This window comes from Rhinoderma darwinii, chromosome 2 (assembly GCF_050947455.1).
Source record: "Rhinoderma darwinii isolate aRhiDar2 chromosome 2, aRhiDar2.hap1, whole genome shotgun sequence".
In the NCBI taxonomy this organism is placed as follows: domain Eukaryota; kingdom Metazoa; phylum Chordata; class Amphibia; order Anura; family Rhinodermatidae; genus Rhinoderma; species Rhinoderma darwinii.
This window is the reverse complement of record NC_134688.1, coordinates 437,593,682-437,613,111: the sequence shown is the minus strand read 5'-3', so window position 1 is coordinate 437,613,111 and position 19,430 is coordinate 437,593,682. Positions and strand designations below refer to the sequence as shown.

The window sequence follows — 19,430 nt, the reverse complement described above, 5'->3', positions numbered from 1 at the left end:
TCTGTAGAGTCTATGGGAAAACGGATACAAAAATGGCTGAAGAAATGACATGCACTTCTTTATTTTTAAGCGGCCGTTTTTTACGTGGCCGTTTTGAAAAACGGCCGTGAAAAAACGGCTTGTCGGAACAGAACGCCGTTTTTCCCATTTTAGGGACGTTTACGGCCCGAAAAACGCCCGAAAATAAGCCATGTGAACATACCCTAACCTTGAGAGTCACATTCAGCACTGAGAGATGGTTTCAAGCTACATTCAACTCGAAGAGATCATAGAAGCTATGTAACCAATACATAACTTTATTTTTCCATCAAAATAGTCATATGAAGGCTCGTTTTTTTCCGGACGAGTTGTATTTTTAATAGCACCATTTTGGGGTGCTATTAAATAACTACTTGATTAACTCTTATTAGTGGGCATGGAGAAAAAACATCAATTCCGCAAATGTTTCTGTCTAGTAGAAAGCCCACAAGCCATCGAGCAGGGGTCTACAAGCCATATGTGGCTTCTGAGCTACGGGTTGGGGACCCCTGGTTTACATTCTATGTGCGCATTAAAGTCTGTGCAGCTTTTCCACAGTTTGCAAATAAACACAGTGTGTTCCCAGATCTTGGCTTGGGGACCAAATTGACGATGTTTTAAAAAAAAATTCTATCCTTTATACTAAACTAAATTGGCTTCATTTAATATCCTATTATGAATAACTAGAAAACAGTATTTCATCTGTTGAAGTTTACATGACTCTGGGCCTCCATGGACACATCTATATTTGTCTTCTTTATATGTCACTGCTGTCAAGATCTTTCGATGCTGGATCTCATTTACTAATATTAATGCTGTCAGATGTGTAACCGTGCGACTCTTAGTTTATTTACATTTTGTGAATTATGTCAGCCCGACCGGCACAAAGTCAATAAATGCAGCTAAGACAAGCCATCTTTTAAAACAACTGTGGCTTTTTCCCATACTTTGCTCTGAATGAAAAATCACGACTTGAGCTGCAGGCTGCGGCAATATTGAAAATCCCATGACTTCCCTTCAAAGGCCTGGAGAAGTGTTTCACCTCCTCAGCTGCCCCTGTCTGACTAGCACCTCTTACATTTCGTTAGCCCGAGGGCGGATCATGCTGGTAGAATGAGAGGGAAAATGATTGTGTTTGCACAGAATGAGCTGTAGAACAGAGGGGCTTAACACATGTGCATGTGTTTATTATCTGTTATTCATGACAGAACCCATTTACGACATGTGCTGCCCCTAATTATTGGTGCGAAGAGATTACGGCCATTGTATCCCTGTTTCACCCAGTCCCTAGAGGACTCTCAGAGGCTGCATTCAAAGAAATCTCCTGCACAATGCGTAAGCTTATTTTCTGTGGTGTAAACTCCAAAAGAGTGTGGGTGTCAGGGGCACAATATGTGGCCAACTGTTTTTTGTGATCTTTTGTATGGTACATTTAATGTAATCATTCGCTGCCTTTCATTTGACACACACTTATAATTTCCTCATCGACCTCTCTACTGGCAAGCATGCAAAAACCGCAGAGTTACAGCGAAAGCTTACTTCATTAGAATATGATCTGAAATATTTCTGCTACATTAACCTATAAGCCTTGTATAGTAAATGGAGCATTTGGAAGAGATTTGTTTTTTGTTTTCTAGGGATTTCAGTGAACCAGCTTCTACAAAATAGTTTTTGTAATGATCTACAATTTGTAGATTAAATTGCAAGATTTCTAGAGTAGTTTGTTAATAATAATAATAATAATAATAATAATAATGTTAATAGTAATAATAAATATTATTATCATCTTTATATATATATATATATATATATATATATATATATATATATATATATACACAGCACACAAGAAAATGGTGACAGCACACTGTGAACACCAAAGTTACCTAAACCGCTAAATCTAAATAAATATGCATTACATGCTAAATCTACTTACAATAGGGGGGTTCTTAGTGCACGTGTTTGCCCACCTGCCTCTATACACCTATGTAGATAGATATTGCATTAAAAACCAGACGTTTGCAGCTAGAATAGTCATTTAGCACATTAACAATGTATAGAGTATATTTCTGATTCTGATTTGATCAAAATGTGCACTAAGAGCCTCCCTATTGTAAGTAGATTTAGCATGTAATGAATATATATTTATATTTAACGGTTTATGTTACCTTGGTGTTCGCAGTGTGCTGTCGCCATTTTCTTGTCTGCTGTATAAATTTGCAGTCACAGGCGTTCTTGCACCTGCATACACGTTTTGTATAATTATGTTGGAATGTGCTGTTCAAACTTTTGTGTTGTTTATGTGATTTATATATATATATATATATATATATATATATATACACTACCATTCAAAAGTTTAGGGTCACTTAGAAATTTCCTTATTTTTGAAAGAAAAGCACAGTTTTTTCAATGAAGATAACATTAAATTAATCAGAAATACACTCTATACATTGTTAATGTGCTAAATGACTATTCTAGCTGCAAACGTCTGGTTTTTAATGCAATATCTACATAGGTGTATAGAGGCCCATTTCAAGCAACCATCACTCCAGTGTTCTAATGGTACATTGTGTTTGCTAACTGTGTTAGAAGGATAATGGATGATTTAAAAAACCCTTGTGCAATTATGTTAGCACCGCTGTAAACAGTTTTGCTGTTTAGAGGAGCTATAAAACTGACCTTCCTTTGAGCTAGTTGAGAATCTGGAGCATTACATTTGTGGGTTCGATTAAACTCTCCAAATGGCTAGAAAAAGAGAGCTTTCATGTGAAACTCGACAGTCTATTCTTGTTCTTAGAAATGAAGGCTATTCCATGCGAGAAATTGCCAAGAAACTGAAGATTTCCTACAACATTGTGTACTACTCCCTTCAGAGGACAGCACACACAGGCTCTAACCAGAGTAGAAAGAGAAGTGGGAGGCCCCGCTGCACAACTGAGCAACAAGATTAGTACATTAGAGTCTCTAGTTTGAGAAATAGACGCCTCACAGGTCCTCAACTGGCAGCTTCCTAAAATAGTTCCCGCAAAACGCCAGTGTCAACGTCTACAGTGAAGAAGCGACTCCGGGATGCTGGCCTTCAGGGCAGAGTGACAAAGAAAAAGCCATATCTGAGACTGGCTAATAAAAGGAAAAGATTAATATGGGCAAAAGCACACAGACGTTGGACAGTGGAAGATTGGAAAAAGTGTTATGGACAGACGAATCGAAGTTTGAGGTGTTTGGATCACACAGAAGAACATTTGTGAGACGCAGAACAACTGAAAAGATGCTGGAAGAGTGCCTGACGCCATCTGTCAAGCATGGTGGAGGTAATGTGATGGTCTGGGGTTGCTTTGATCCTTGTAAAGTGGGAGATTTGTACAAGGTAAAAGGGATTTTGAATAAGGAAGGCTATCACTCAATTTTGCAACACCATGCCATACCCTGTGGACAGCGCTTGATTGGAGCCAATTTCATCCTACAACAGGACAATGACCCAAAGCACACCTCCAAATGATGCAAGAACTATTTAGGGAAGAAGCAGGCAGCTGGTATTCTATCTGTAATGGAGTGGCCAGCGCAGTCACCAGATCTCAACCCCATAGAGCTGTTGTTGGAGCAGCTTGACCGTATGGTACGCAAGAAGTGCCCATCAAGCCAATACAACTTGTGGGAGGGGCTTCTGGAAGCATGGGGTGAAATTTCTCCCGATTACCTCAGCAAATTAACAGCTAGAATGCCAAAGGTCTGCAATGCTGTAATTGCTGCAAATGGAGCATTCTTTGACGAGAGCAAAGTTTGAAGGAGAAAATTATTATTTCAAATAAAAATCATTATTTCTAACCTTGCCAATGTCTTGACTATATTTTCTAGTCATTTTGCAACTCATTTGATAAATATAAGTGTGAGTTTTCATGGAAAACACAAAATAGTCTGGGTAACACCAAACTTTTGAACGGTAGTGTAGATATTAACATAGATATTATATTTAAGATATAGTTGCCTGGATAATATTTCATGCACAAGCCGGAGCCCAGTGCACAGAGCCTGTAAGATAGTGCACATCCAATCTCTGTAGTTATGGAGAAAACCTCATTACACACAGTCCAATGAAGCATGGCAATTTTTTTTTCTGTCATATGCTTATAGAATCTGGCAGAACAAAATCTCTTTATGCCTCTGTATGAAACTAGAGCCATAATAAGGCCATGTGCACAAGCCCTTAAGGTGGCCATACACCTCATATGGCTGTCGGCCAAACTATTGTTTGGCTGGCAGCTATTCCTTGTCAACCTCCACATACCACATACACATGCACACACGGTTCGGCCGAGCATGCATGTATTCTCAATATGGAGAAAGTAATAAGCTGCTGCCATACACCTCTGGCGGTTGCTTATTTGCCTTGAGAACATCGGAACATGTATGTTGAAATTCAAAATGCCAGATCCTTTTTTTTAGCAACTTCTGCCGTTCGAATGTCGGCAGAACATCTAATACACTATGGTTGGCCGGTCCTGTTGAAATTGGCGGGTTCAGCTGACATAAATCTAATGTCTATGGTAACCTTTAGTCTATGACAACATAGCAGATGTTTGTATATGTAGTCCTGGTGGCAGTATAGATTAACATCGTCATTGGCTCCATATGCATCCATCTGACAATTTTATCTCGTCATCAGCTACTTAGGCAGACTGATGGATCACATGTCAAACAACTCCAGTGACATCATACAGACATCATACAACAGTGTAGTGTAAAATTGTTATCTCATAGTAGTCCATTTTGTCCAAATATGTGTTATTGAGGCATGAACAGTGAATTTCATTCGTAGCGACATTTTTAATTACAGATGGTAGTGCTGCTTATTGCACAATCTGCACCACCAGTAGTTGCAGATCATGCAGCATCGTGGTTGTAAAACATTGGCAAAAACTACATGTGAATGGATCCTAAACTTACTAACATCTGAATTCCCAATTATCAGACATTTCAATCCCTGTCCATTCCACAGAAAATCTCTCTTCTTTAAAAAAAAGTCTATATATAAAAAACTGAATTAGAATTAGTTCTGCATTCATGAATTAAAGGTGTTAGTGGTATATTTGAAGCCTAAAGCAATGATTGATTGCCTAAAATCATATGAAAGAAACAAGTGAGGCTTCCCAGTCCCCAGCCATAGGAACGGAACACACTACGGAACGGGTAGGAGGGGTCATTACCCCACAGAGATTTATATTTATCCTCCTGGGAAATAGATCACTCACATGTTTTGCAACAATTTGGAGCATTTTCTTAAACTCTGCAAAGAAATGATAATATCACCAATATTGAATTTTTTTGCATGGAGCACTACATCTCCTGTACAATAAGGAATTTTTTTTTGTAAACAGTCTTGTCCTGGTGTGCCATTTGTTTTACACACTTTTTAAATATGTTACAAGTAAAAGTTACATTTTAAACGAAACTCTAGTCCTATTCCAGTGATTTAATTATGCATTCATGAATTATCATTACTTTTTCCCACTTTATTATTATTATTCTGTATTGGTTCCTATTGCAAGTGAAGGACAAATCTTTAAATGGATTTTGTTCACCATCTGGGGAGTTAGGGCTGTGGGCTCAAAGCTCTGAATGATCATTACCAGGCAGTTTATGGTTTCGCCAGAGGCGATGTTTACATTGGCCTTAATTGTGTTTGTTAATTGTATTGTTTTTACAGGCAGCGAGTTATAGCACCTTTTATACAATGGAACAATTCATCAGCGTTCAGAGGCGTTCCAGCATAACACCCCTACCCTTAACAAAGAGCCCTGTTTATGTAAAGTCCCCCACAAACAAAATGACCCAGTCTCTGTAGGAAAAGCGTCTATTTCCTTCTCCATCTCTTTAACCTGTCTGTGGATAGTCGTAGCCCGAAAATTAATTTGTCGTTTAACACGTTACAAATCCAGCTCAGCAATCTCGAACCCCTTCTGCTGAATTAAAGCGTATTTCCGTAAAACAGCCAGGACCATTTATTATATGAAAATTAATTAAACTTGCTGAGTATTAGGAGAAACCAATGTGCCATTATTTATGTGTTAAACAGAAGGAAATGCTCCGTTATAACCTTCGATTTCCTCTTTAAAATAAATAGAAAAAAGAGAATTATGGCAGTTTATAGGAGGATGTAAAATGGAGAGAACAAAATAAATGTCAATCACCGGAAGATTGGAAGTAGCTAATACATCTAATAAAATGCAATTCAAAAATTAAACATTTCCCCTTTAAATAAAATAACTACTTGTGAATATCTAGTAAGCAGGGGTGTAGCTCCAGGGTACTGGAGGGGCATTTGGGTGGTGCCGGGGGTTCCAGTTAGAAGCTGGGAGACAGACAGTACTGCAAGAACTAAAACTTTGCCAGAGAGATCACCACCATTACTTAGTTATGTCTATTTTTTAGGAAGATGGCCGACAACTAATATGGCTGCCGTTAAAGCTCCCTAAAAAGTTGTCAACTAGGTTTGTCAGACTACTAAAAGGCAAATCTTGATACCTACGTAGACATGCTGGTGGGAAATCATGATGTATCACTACATAATTAGATAGATTTGATGTTTAGGAGGTTAGAGTGAATGTTCACCAATATTTTATAGCTTAGTTATAGAATTAAACTGCATAAAAAGTTGAGTAAATTCATTACAATACTTATATTGTACTGATTTTGAGTTATAGTCTGTAATAAAGGCATGGGCTGCATTCATAATTCTGCAGGCTTCAGAGCTGAAATATTGCAAAATTCCTTGTTGACTCAATACTTGCACATAACTTACTTTGGTGATTCTGATTCTAGGGAGTTTAAGGCCATGTTCAGATGTGGCCGAATTTTTCCGGTGCAGATTCGGGGCAATTACGCAATGAATCTGCAGCAACATTTGTATATTTGACAGGTAATTCAGATGTTGCAGATATCACAGCGGACTTGCCACAGATTTCAGTTTTAGCATTGCAAAGGCTGAAATCCGCAATGAAATTCCGCTTCTTCTCTGCAATGGAAAGAGCAAGCTACGGAGGGAAAAATCTGCACCGCAGCCCGATTTCACAGTTATTTTCTGTAACGTCTGAACTGAGTTTCCTAAAAATGTATAGAAAGAAATGTAACAAATGGCTGCTGCAGAATTCCACTGCGGACTGGAATTCAACAGCAATTCCGCCACATCTGAATGTGCCCTAAAATGTCCACTACAAAAATCCTATGTAGGAAGAAACAGAAAAAAACCCAGTACAACTACATTAGAGTTCATCTAACCTGTTTCTGATAGCTGTGACTGTTGACGGTATCTGATGACAAGCTTCTTGACTGTTTCCAATGCCAGGCAGCAGCTTGGGACCATAATACAGACTGTTGCTTGGGACCTGTGGAATGTATTTACAAAGTTACTTAACTTTACAATGGTGTTCAAATATGCACATATCCTTCGAAAAAGGGGGTTGAGAACTCCTGCGGAATTTCTAATGGGGGCCATATAAGTTTGCTTTTCAAGAAACAGATATAACTCAGAGACAGCAGGTTATATTATTTAAATTAAAAAAATACACAAGGACATCACAGGAAAGTAGAGCATATTCATCTAAGGAAATTTTTTATCTTACAGCTTTAGCGCATGTACTAAATGGCCTTTGACATCGTTGATCGGTGCTCGTTTGCTCCTGTCACAAGGAGCAATGGATGGGGACGAGCGGTCGTTACTCCGATCGCTCATCATCACCATCCATTATTATCATGTCGGCAGTGCGTCTCCCTGTTTACACAGGGAGATGCGCTGGCGACAACGCTAATATTTAACTTTTTTAAAACGATACGATCAGCAGGTGATCGGGCGTTAGCTCGTTCATCTGCTGATCGTTCCCCTGTTTACATAGGGCAATTATCGGCATCTATAAACGCTCGTCTGCCCGATAATCGCCAGTGTAAAACCATATAGATTTATGGGACGTGCATAAGAAAAAATATCTCCAATGATAATGTGAAATGTGTATATATTTGGTACAATTAAAAAACAACTTATACAGTTGCTTTATATAATACAATAGGGAATAACATAGATAGATGCCCTAATATAATATCATTGGCCCTGCTAACTTTAGTTATGGGAGTTTACTCTGCTAAATAAGTTTTTCTAAATATCTTTATAGCTCATTTTTTTTACTACAGGGATCCAAATTTCATGTGTAGCCATAGACTTATGTAATAATACTCAGTCTGCCTGCAGCCACCACTAGGGGGAGCTTATGAGCTTACTGCATACTATTTTACTACTGTTGGTCAATGTAGATTGTATGCAGCAAGTTCTTCATATCCTTTACTATGCAATTTCTAAACAGCGCAGCAAGGCCCTGTCAACATCTGCGTCGGAGGCTCCGTTTGTCACCTCTGTCGCAGATTCCATCATATTTGCCAGTCAGAATAGCACAGTATACAGCGCTATTTTGTCCGGAAAAATAAAGTTAATTAAAGTCAATGGGTTCCGCCGGGCACCGTGTGACGGATCTGGCGCTTCTGTTTTTCTCCTTTTTCTGTTCCTATGATGGATTACAGATTTTAAGAGCATAATCCAGGTGTATCCAGCCATGCATTTAGTTACTTCTGCACTATTACTATTTCCATATGGAAACTGAGTACAGTCATTGCATGACAACTGCCTTTATTTCTATGCAGAAAATGTCTAACCACACATATCACATAGCAATCATTAATTGCTAGAAAACGTAATTTGTATTTTAGCAATTTTCCAAATATTCTCTTTTCATCCTTAACAGTAAAGTATCCCGGAATCAGGACCTACGTAGATCCTCATACTTATGAAGATCCTAACCAAGCCGTGCACGAATTTGCAAAAGAGCTGGACTCTTCCTGTATATCTATAGATAAAGTCATTGGAGCAGGTAAGAAACTAAATTCTGGGTTATATCAAGTAAATAAATGGAAAAATCTATTATTTATGTATTATATGTAATAAACTTCTAGTGAACTTCAGGGACCCACTAAACATATCTGAATAGAAAGGCTGTATGCGACCTTGGGATGTATGGCATATACATTTGCTGTCAGGTGCACAGTAACGTTCTGATATTAACCATTTCACTTTATGAGAGGCTGGTGGCATTGGCAATAATAGTCCTCATTATAAAAGCTGCATATATACACCTGGTAAGGACGTCATTCTTTATATATAAAGCATATTACATTTTGGTCTTTGCGGTGCTTTAAACTGTGGTTGGCAAGTCATGTTGGGAATTGTATTCTATCAATTCCTCCAGCAGGCAAGCTACAAAATGTACCAGTACCAGTTTTTATTATCAGCCTATGTGTGTCGCTTTGATTATTTGTAAGTCTGGTCCTTTAAAAGTACATACCTGATTGCACACGCCGAGAGAACATATTTAATAGAATGTATTTTTTACTTGGGGAATTGTATCTGGAAATGCTTTCCATAAAACCAGAAGTTCTGCATTGATTTTAATACCTGCTAGTTATTTTTTATTAACCAATAATAATATAGTGTGAGTAGAAAATCTACAATAAAATATTAATACTCAGCAGTTTGCAGCTCGCTGTAGATGACTTGCAAGAAATCGACAAATACATTGAATTTTAGATACAGGTGTAGCAGTGCTGAGTTTGTTATTTAGCTCTTTTGGTGTAACACTCATAGCTTAGATAGCTTATTAGGTTTACCAGCAGTCCTATCCACATTTAGATATCACAATGGGCTGTGCCATTAACAATGTAAACTTATATACTTCTTTGTGGCTGGATTATTTGTGCATCATAAAAAGTAGTTGTCCCGCGATTAGATATTAGATTCGCTGTTAGGTCACACAAAACAGCACACTTTTTCAATTAGAATAATAAAAAAAAAAAAATACCCCTGTGTCTAGTCTAGATATTGCTGTTATATACTTCTTATGGCGCCCCTGGTGTTCTTTTGATTCTTTCTCAGAACATCCACCTAATGTGTCCAGTGTAGGCGGTCACACATGCCCAGTAGCTCCGTCCCACCACCCGGATCCTCTTGTACATAGACGGAGGAGTGATTACTGCTATTGTGCAGGCCCACCAATAAGAATCGGTGGAACAGAAGTGGCTTTTTCTCACCAGTACTGAACACATTAGGTAGACGTTCTGAGAAAGGGATCGAAAGGACACTAGGGGGCGCCATAACAAGTATGTAATAGCGATGTAATGATGGGGTAGGGAGACAGACAGGTGAGCCCTAATCTACCCACCACTCAGTCCCTGCCTACTTGCAGGGCCCGTCCTAGGCGACGGCGTACAACTGGTCGACGGTCCCTACGCTCAATATGTGTACGACAGACAAACAGACAAGGGTACACAGAAGCTGAGGGTAATGGGGCAGTTGCCCACGGCAACACCGTGAGCAACAGGAGTAGTGAACGAGCCGAGTCAAACCAGGAGTGTACGAGGTACCAAACGCAGAGCAGGAGCGTAGTCAGTAAAGCCAGGGTCAAAATGAAGCAAGGTCAATAATCATAGCAGGAGCAGCAGAGCCAGGAAACCAGACAGAATCACAGGCAAAGACAAGCAGGAAATGAAGGTATAAATAGGCCGAGGGCGGGAGCTAGAACCGTATGGCCAGGCTGTGATAGGTTCTCCCACTCCTCAGCCTACCAGCCTGAGTGGTAGCAGATCGATTCACTCTATCAGACCTAGGAGCAGGTGCAGACTGATTAACCACGGGCGTCGACACAGAAGCTGTGTCTGGTAAATCCTTCACAAGCAATATTTAGACACAGGAGCATTTTTTTTAAATGGTTTCTATTCAAAAATTGTTCTTTTTTATGTGATCTAACAGACAAATGTAATATTTAAATGTGGGACAAGCCCTTTAAATTAATATATTTATCTGCAGTCCTGTGTAAAATCACAAACACTGCGCCAAACTCCACTACATCTGACAAACTGGGCTTAAAGAGGCTCTGTCACCAGATTTTCAAACCCCTATCTCCTATTGCAGCAGATCGGCGCTGCAATGTAGATTACAGTAACGTTTTTGTTTTTTTCAAAAACGAGCATTTTTGGCCAAGTTATGACCATTTTTATATTTATGCAAATGAGCCTTTCTTAAGTACAACTGGGCGTGTTTAAAGTTATGTCCAAGTGGGCGTGTATTGTGTGTGTACATCTGGGCGTTTTTACTTGTTTTACTAGCTGGGCGTTGTGAATAGAAGTGTATGATGCTGACGAATCAGCATCATCCACTTCTCTTCGTTACCACCCAGCTTCTGGCAGTGCAGACACACAGCGTGTTCTCGAGAGATCACGCTGTGACGTCACTTCCTGCCCCAGGCCCTGCATCGTGTCGGACGAGCGAGGACACATCGGCACCAGGCGACAGAGGCTACAGTTGATTCTGCAGCAGCATCGGCGTTTGCAGGTAAGTCGATGTAGCCTCTGTCGCCTGGTGCCGATGTGTCCTCGCTCGTCCGACACGATGCAGGGCCTGGGGCAGGAAGTGACGTCACAGCGTGATCTCGCGAGGACACGCTGTGTGTCTGTGCACTGCCAGAAGCTGGGTGTTGACGAAGAGAAGTGGATGATGCTAATTCGTCAGCATCATACACTTCTATTCACAACGCCCAGCTAGTAAAACAAGTAAAAATTCCCAGATGTTACACACACAATACACGCCCACTTGGACATAACTTTAAACACGCCCAGTTGTACTTAAGAAAGGCTCATTTGCATAAATATAAAAATGCTTATAACTTGGCCAAAAATGCTCGTTTTTGAAAAAAAGAAAACGTTACTCTAATCTACATTGCAGCGCAGATCTGCTGCAATACGAGATAGGGGTTTGAAAATCTGGTGACAGAGCCTCATTAACTTCATCTTTAGATGTACCATTTTTTATGAGCTGTGCAGCGTTAAGGCCGCAGTACTGCAGATGTTTATTCCTGTAATGTTTTTCGATCTGCAAACGCTGTTTTTCAGTTTTATCTAATAAAAAAATGACAGGAAGAGTAATTCAATTCTTAGTATACAAATCGCTGAATAAAATAACCACACGCTGTTTTGTTTTGCTATGTGTTTGTGATAAGGTATATCATTTACATTTAAAGGTTAACAAGTTCTAAAAAACTATTTTCAGAACAAATGCATATTTTTGTGGATCAAGTGGCCACGCGAAGATAATTGCTGCAATGAACTGAATACTGCTGCTGAATGCTTCCCATATTACCCTAATCCCCTATAATAATCATCTTGACATTAAATTCATCATTGAGCAGATTGAATGGTCAGGATGATCAAGCTCAACAGAACGCTATGAAGCTGCACACAGGAAGCCATCGCTGTATCATATGATTCCTAAACACTAAGGACTCAGGCACACAACTGTATTCTGGTCCCATACAATCTTCGAGTTGTGCGGAGCCGTAATAAAGCACCCATAGAAGTCTATAAGGCCCTCATGTACCTCGTATGTCTCCGGTTTCATACAGGGGCGCATGGAGGGTGTTTATGTTGAATATTGTAAGAATGTGATCAATTAAAAATTATGGCATGCCCTCAGGGGCGTAACACACTTTTTAATGGGGCCTCCCCAGCATAGACCCCCCTCCCAGCATACACTCTCCATATTAGACATAGAAAAAAGGCATTTACTCACTGCCCCTGGCTTCTCTTCAGGCTGTGCAAGATCTGTGCTGCAGTGCAAAGAAGGTCCTGATGCCGGGCAGTGCCAGGACGTTGTAGACTACACAGCACACAACGTTCAGCATCAGGATGTTGTGAGCTGCGTCACATACAACGTCTTGATGCTGCCTGACGTCAGGACCTTCTATGTGCGGAGACACAGACCTTGTGTGCTAGGGTCTGAAGTAGCAGCCTGTCAGGATGCGGCGTGGGCCCCCTACGGGCACCTTTCCTCTCCGGGCCAGGTTGCGGTCGCATTCCCTGCAACCTCGATCATTACGGCACTGTATGCCCTATTGGATTCTGTATTATGGAGATATCCTCTTCTAGAAGCATTGTTTGTGAGAGAGAACAGCTAATATGGTGCTGTACGGAGGGAGACACCATATGGCCGCACATGGAGTGCCTTTGACTCTGTTGTATGGAGTCGTAGGCACTGTGTACTTCTGTATAGGCTCTGTACACACATCAGTAGGCAAATCGAAAGATAATCTTACAGTTATGGGCAATATTTGCCTATATGTGGTTACCATGAAGAAACTCTTAAGATATATACAGTAAATAATTCACATACAGGTACAGGTAAGACACAGTGGTTGTCTTGATATTTTAATCAATCTCCAGTTTATATGCACATGTATATACAGTATAAGCAAACCTTCATCTACAGTTTCACCTACCTCCCCGCAGTGCTATAAAGAATAAGATGTTATAAGATGTTATATTGATTATTTGTATGGAGTTAGTGTATTTTTCCAGTGTTTGCCCTGAGTTCTACACTTTCCGAAAATCAAAAAAACATATTCAGGTTAATAAAAAAACAATATTTTTTTAACATTAGTTTAATATATGAATAATAACATCTTCTTTCTGTCCCTTTTGCTGTAGGAGAGTTTGGTGAGGTATGCAGTGGTCGTCTAAAACTGCCATCGAAGAAAGAAATCAGTGTGGCCATAAAAACACTGAAAGTTGGCTACACAGATAAACAGAGAAGAGATTTCTTGAGTGAAGCTAGCATTATGGGACAGTTCGAGCATCCCAACATCATACGACTGGAAGGAGTAGTCACAAAGAGTAAGTTCTAATAAAAGATAGATAGATAGATAGATAGATAGATAGATAGATAGATAGATAGATAGATAGATAGATAGATAGATAGATAGATAGATAGATAGATAGATAGATAGATAGATAGATAGATAGATAGATGATAGATAGATAGATAGATAGATAGATAGATAGATAGATAGATAGATAGATAGATAGATAGATAGATAGATAGATAGATAGATAGATATGAGATAGATAGATATGAGATAGATAGATAGATATGAGATAGATAGATATGAGATAGATAGATAGATATGAGATAGATAGATAGATAGATAGATAGATAGATAGATAGATAGATAGATAGATAGATAGATAGATAGATAGATAGATAGATAGATAGATAGATAGATATGAAATAGATAGATATGAGATAGATAGATATGAGATAGATAGATAGATAGATAGATAGATAGATAGATAGATAGATAGATAGATAGATAGATAGATAGATAGATAGATAGATAGATAGATAGATAGATAGATAGATAGATATGAGATAGATAGATAGATATGAGATATGAGATAGATAGATAGATAGATAGATAGATAGATAGATATGAGATAGATAGATAGATAGATATGAGATAGATAGATAGATAGATAGATAGATAGATAGATAGATAGATAGATAGATAGATAGATAGATAGATAGATAGATAGATAGATAGATAGATAGATAGATAGATCGATAGATAGATGATAGAAGATGTGAAATAAAGGGGAATGCTACAGGTTTACTCAAATACTGTAAAATTATGGGCAACATTTTCTGAATTAAGGAAGATTTATAATGTCTTATGAAGATGCACAGTACTGTGTAGAGGAATGAAAGTTTCGTGCGCCTACAATTCTTCCAGAAAATGATAAAAGGTGGAATCTTCATTAAAATACCTATTGATTTTATTATAAATTTGTGGTAAATGTGTATAGAATAATCCATGTGTAAATTTTTCCAGGCAAGCCCGTCATGATTGCGACTGAATACATGGAAAATGGCTCTCTGGACAGTTTCCTCCGGGTAAGTAGCAGAACTTCTTGAAGTGTTTTATTGGTTGGCAAACATTTATTCAATGTATTGTATGTATGTATTATTGTATTATTGTATGTATGTATGTATGTATTGGTTGGTATACATTAATAAAATGACAGGTGCTTTTATTATTATTATTATTATTATTATTATTATTATTATTATTATTATTATTATATCATGATTAAGAATAGCCATACTCTAAGGCCTCTTTCACACGACAGTGAAAAACGGCCATGTGATGGCCGTCCTTTTAACGGCTTTCACATGGCCGTTTTCAGAACAATGATATTCTATGGGTGCATTCACACGGCCGTTTTTTTAACGGCCCGTGAATAATGGCCGTCAAAAAATAGGACATGTCCTATTTTTGGCCGTTTTAACGGCCTGACGGCCCCCATAGAAGTCAATGGATCCGTTTTTAACGGCTGTCTATACATGTAACAACCGTTAAAAACGGATCTGTTACATGGGGATTGGCAAGGGAACTACTAGTTCCCTTGCTGGCTATCGTTGGCATACTCACGTTTGCGGCGCTTCTTCAGGTGTGGTCACTCGTCTGTGGTCACTCGTCTTCATGGGTTTGAAGGCGCCTCGATGACGTCATCGCCCCGTCGCGCTGCCTTGCCAGATCCCGTGCAGACGAGTGACCACAAGTGAAGAAGAGGAGAGACGGCGCTGCTGTCGTGAGTATGTGGCACGATCTACAGGGAGGCTGGTGTGGCATCTACAGGGAGGCTGGTGTGGCATCTACAGGGAGGCTGGTGTGGCATCTACAGGGAGGCTGGTGTGGCATCTACAGGGAGGCTGGTGTGGCATCATATACAGGCAGGCTGGTGTGGCATCATGTACAGGGAGGCTGGTGTGGCATCATCTACAGGGAGGCTGGTGTGACATCATCTACAGGGAGGCTGGTGTGGCATCATCTACAGGGAGGCTGGTGTGGCATCATATACAGGGAGGCGTGTGGCATATACAAGAAGGCTGTGTGGCATCATATACAGGGAGGTGTGTGGCATCACCTACAGGGAGATGTGTGGCATCATATACAGGGAGGTGTGTGGCATCATATACAGGGAGGTGTGTGGCATCATATACAGGGAGGTGTGTGGCATCATATACAGGGAGGTGTGTGACATCATATACAGGGAGGTGTGTGGCATCATATACAGGGAGATGAGTGGCATCATATACAGGGAGGTGTGTGACATCATATACAGGGAGGTGTGTGGCATCATATACAGGGAGGTGTGTGACATCATATACAGGGAGGTGTGTGACATCATATACAGGGAGGTGTGTGGCATCATATACAGGGAGATGAGTGGCATCATATACAGGGAGGCGTGTGGCATCATATACAGGGAGGCGTGTGGCATCATATACAGGGAGATGTGTGGCATCATATACAGGGAGGTGTGTGACATCATATACAGGGAGGTGTGTGACATCATATACAGGGAGGTGTGTGGCATCATATACAGGGAGGCTGTAAATAGTGTCTAGGTGAACATGTGACCTTCCTTTGGTTGTTTTCAGGGGGCTGGGACAAAAAAAGCCTGACCAATGAAATTCATTCGTTTTTTTAACGGCCATGAAAAACTGATGCAAAATGGATGTCAAACGGCCATTAAAGACGGACAGATGGACTTGAAACGGATGAAAATTTAGAGACAAACTGATGCAAAATGGCCATGAAAAACTGACAGTTGATCAGTTTTAAATGGACATTTTTTTTCACTGTCGTGTGAATAAGGCCTAACCCTCTATAAATCCATTCTCAGCCCCCTGGGATAACTTTCATCCCATGTGACCGCCGCTGCAGCCAATTACAGCCAGCAGACTAGTGCAGCAGTTTTTCGCAGCGGACATTCCGGGCAAAAAACTGCACCACAATTTGGTGTGGTTTTTAGCCCGGAATTCTCTGCGGCCATCAGGGCGGATACGCTGTGTACCTTTAAGCAGCATATCCACCCTATATGAATCCGGCCTAATACATTGCTTTAGTTTTCATAGGTTCCATAAGCTCTGGAATATTAAGCAGGTTGTAACTCCGGATCAGTACGAGATAAATAATGTTACATTATACAAAGTTATTAAACATAGATTAATTCTGTGTGTATACAGCATAATGTTAAAAAGTGAGCCTAAACGTTATTATTTTATAATAAATAATAAAACAATATGAGAAATATTAGAAACAAATAATATTACTAGTATTTTATTTAGCAGATTTTACTTATATAAACTGTAGTTATCCCATTTGTGGATTTTTGCCAATTGTTACAGTACAAGCCCCAGAGTGTCTGGAGTCTACCTCTAATATATTAGAACAATATACCACTTTTTATCCGCTAAATGAACATAATTATACTAAATTTGCCAGATATGTGATAATTATAAACAGGAATGTAATTGATAATTTATTTCCAGCTCTTCACAATAATTTGATGGCCAATTAGCATTTCAATTGTGTGCTTCAAATTCCTTCCAGAAACATGATGCTCAATTTACAGTCATCCAGCTGGTGGGTATGCTGCGTGGTATTGCATCTGGCATGAAATATCTCTCGGACATGGGTTACGTCCACCGTGACTTGGCTGCAAGGAACATTCTCATAAACGGTAACCTGGTGTGCAAAGTTTCTGACTTTGGGTTGTCTCGTGTCCTGGAGGATGATCCTGAGGCAGCGTATACGACAAGGGTGAGAAAAACATGGAATGTTTATTTTGCTCTGCATTCTTTTTAGTTGTTACCACATATAATAATTATTTTATCCAGCCACGTATAGTATGGAGTTAATTAACCTTACTCAGCTGTCCACACTTCTTGGAAGACTTGTGAGACTTTTTGGATAAGCTTTTTACTATCGTGTCTTACGGATTTCTAGGTTTCTTCTGTCATATGCTGTGTATAAAATGTGATATGAGAGCACCATTAAAAAAACTTTGCAATTAAACTACTCATCTAGAAGGCTCCAAAGATTGTAGCCTAGGATGTAATACTGTTTACTGACGATAATCATATTCGCTACCAGTTTTTAGGAGGGACCTAAATATAAGTATACTACTACTCATCCCGAGCTACCTGGTTCGTGAATTGAATGACATACCATATCTCTAGAACGGCAAGAACTAATTTGACACATAGGCAGAGCAAAAGCAGAGATATATAGTATTCATAGCCCTTCAGATTTTAAGTCATGTGGAAATGTTAGAGACAACCCAAAGGGCATACGTACCACAGAGGCAGCCAATACAGCTCCGAAGTGTCCTTAGACAGAGGGCATTGTCCTGGTTGGTCCTTTGCCCTTTCCTATTATGTGGCAAGAGCCTATGTAGGCATTCCCTCTACAGAAGAGCTAAATTGTTAGCAAATAAGGGGGGGACTAGCCTAAGGATCATGAAAAGGGAATAGAGTGGGGACACAAACATCAGGTCCTTCTGTTCTGTATGGCAAATCACTGCACCATAATGGAGGCACAGTTTGATCTTTGCAACTGCGTTACCTCTCTTCTATGTATGCCACTGAGACAACCGCCTTCTCTGGGACCACTGTATCGGTTGCCAGTAGTGGTTGTCACATAGCATCTATTACCTGTGCGGAAGATCAAGGTAACTCAGAAATAGCTGAATAGAATAGTAAAATAAAAGAAAGAGGCGTTTTTAAACTGTTAGTGTCTTTTTGATTTTAAATAAGCATTGTCTTTAACTTTTTCAGCTCATCTGGTCTTTCCACAAATCGAAGCATCTAGGTTGGCATTCTTTGTATGCCAAGGCTGCCAGAAAACCCAGTTTAGCCGGATAATTATACCAAAATACGAATTATCTGCAACATTAAACTTCTAAATGATTTTGGAATTATGTAAAACTAAAACAAATAGAATATTTGTAATTAAAATATATATTAAAAATAATAATAGAATTAGAGTCAAAGTTTTAAACTTTGCATTGTTTGCTAACAGTAGGTACCGTGTACAGACAGGGTTTGCTAACATTATGTTATACACTAGACGACCCTCATATAAATGTCAAAAGCGCACGTGTGCAGAGGGGAATTAGTGGCGTTGATCTGGCGTTCTGTACATGCCGTCCTAGATATCCTGTAAAAGCTTTCATAACCTGCCCATTGTTACTTTGTGTTCAGAATTTCCCAGCAAGTCTTTCCTGCATTCAATTTATAGCTGGAAAGTCTCCACACCAACCAAACACTTTCATTATTGTACTAGAAAAGCACACAAACAAATTCCATTGATGTGATCCAAGTTAAAATCAATACGTAAAATATGGCAAGGGAATAATACACACACAGGACAGGTCCAGGTGTTAAGTTCCAGATCCGGGGTCTGGAAAATAAACACCAGAACCAGGTGTCCAAGTTTTGTTCTCACTCGTGTTATACACAAGCAATAAGGCAAAATAGGTTTAAGATGCATGGTTAAAAAAATATAAAATATTTTTCTATATTTTAATTTCATATAGGAGGAATTGCCAACTGTTAATATTCTACTCCTGCTAGCTACATTATGCTGCACATGTATATAGATGTTGAATTTTCTATAGTGGTTACGCTATGCACAGAA

At 39.4% G+C, this 19,430-nt stretch overlaps 1 protein-coding gene across 1 annotated transcript in view; it reads left to right on the top strand.

Annotated features, from left to right (window-relative positions):
* Positions 1–19,430, top strand: part of EPHA3 (EPH receptor A3) — a 349,426-nt gene that overhangs the window by 280,744 nt on the left and 49,252 nt on the right. Inside the window, exons 10-13 of the mRNA XM_075854459.1 lie at positions 8,808–8,933; positions 13,594–13,779; positions 14,775–14,836; positions 17,343–17,552. Of these exons, the coding sequence (XP_075710574.1) occupies positions 8,808–8,933; positions 13,594–13,779; positions 14,775–14,836; positions 17,343–17,552 (584 nt within the window). The remainder of the gene's footprint in view (positions 1–8,807; positions 8,934–13,593; positions 13,780–14,774; positions 14,837–17,342; positions 17,553–19,430) is intronic.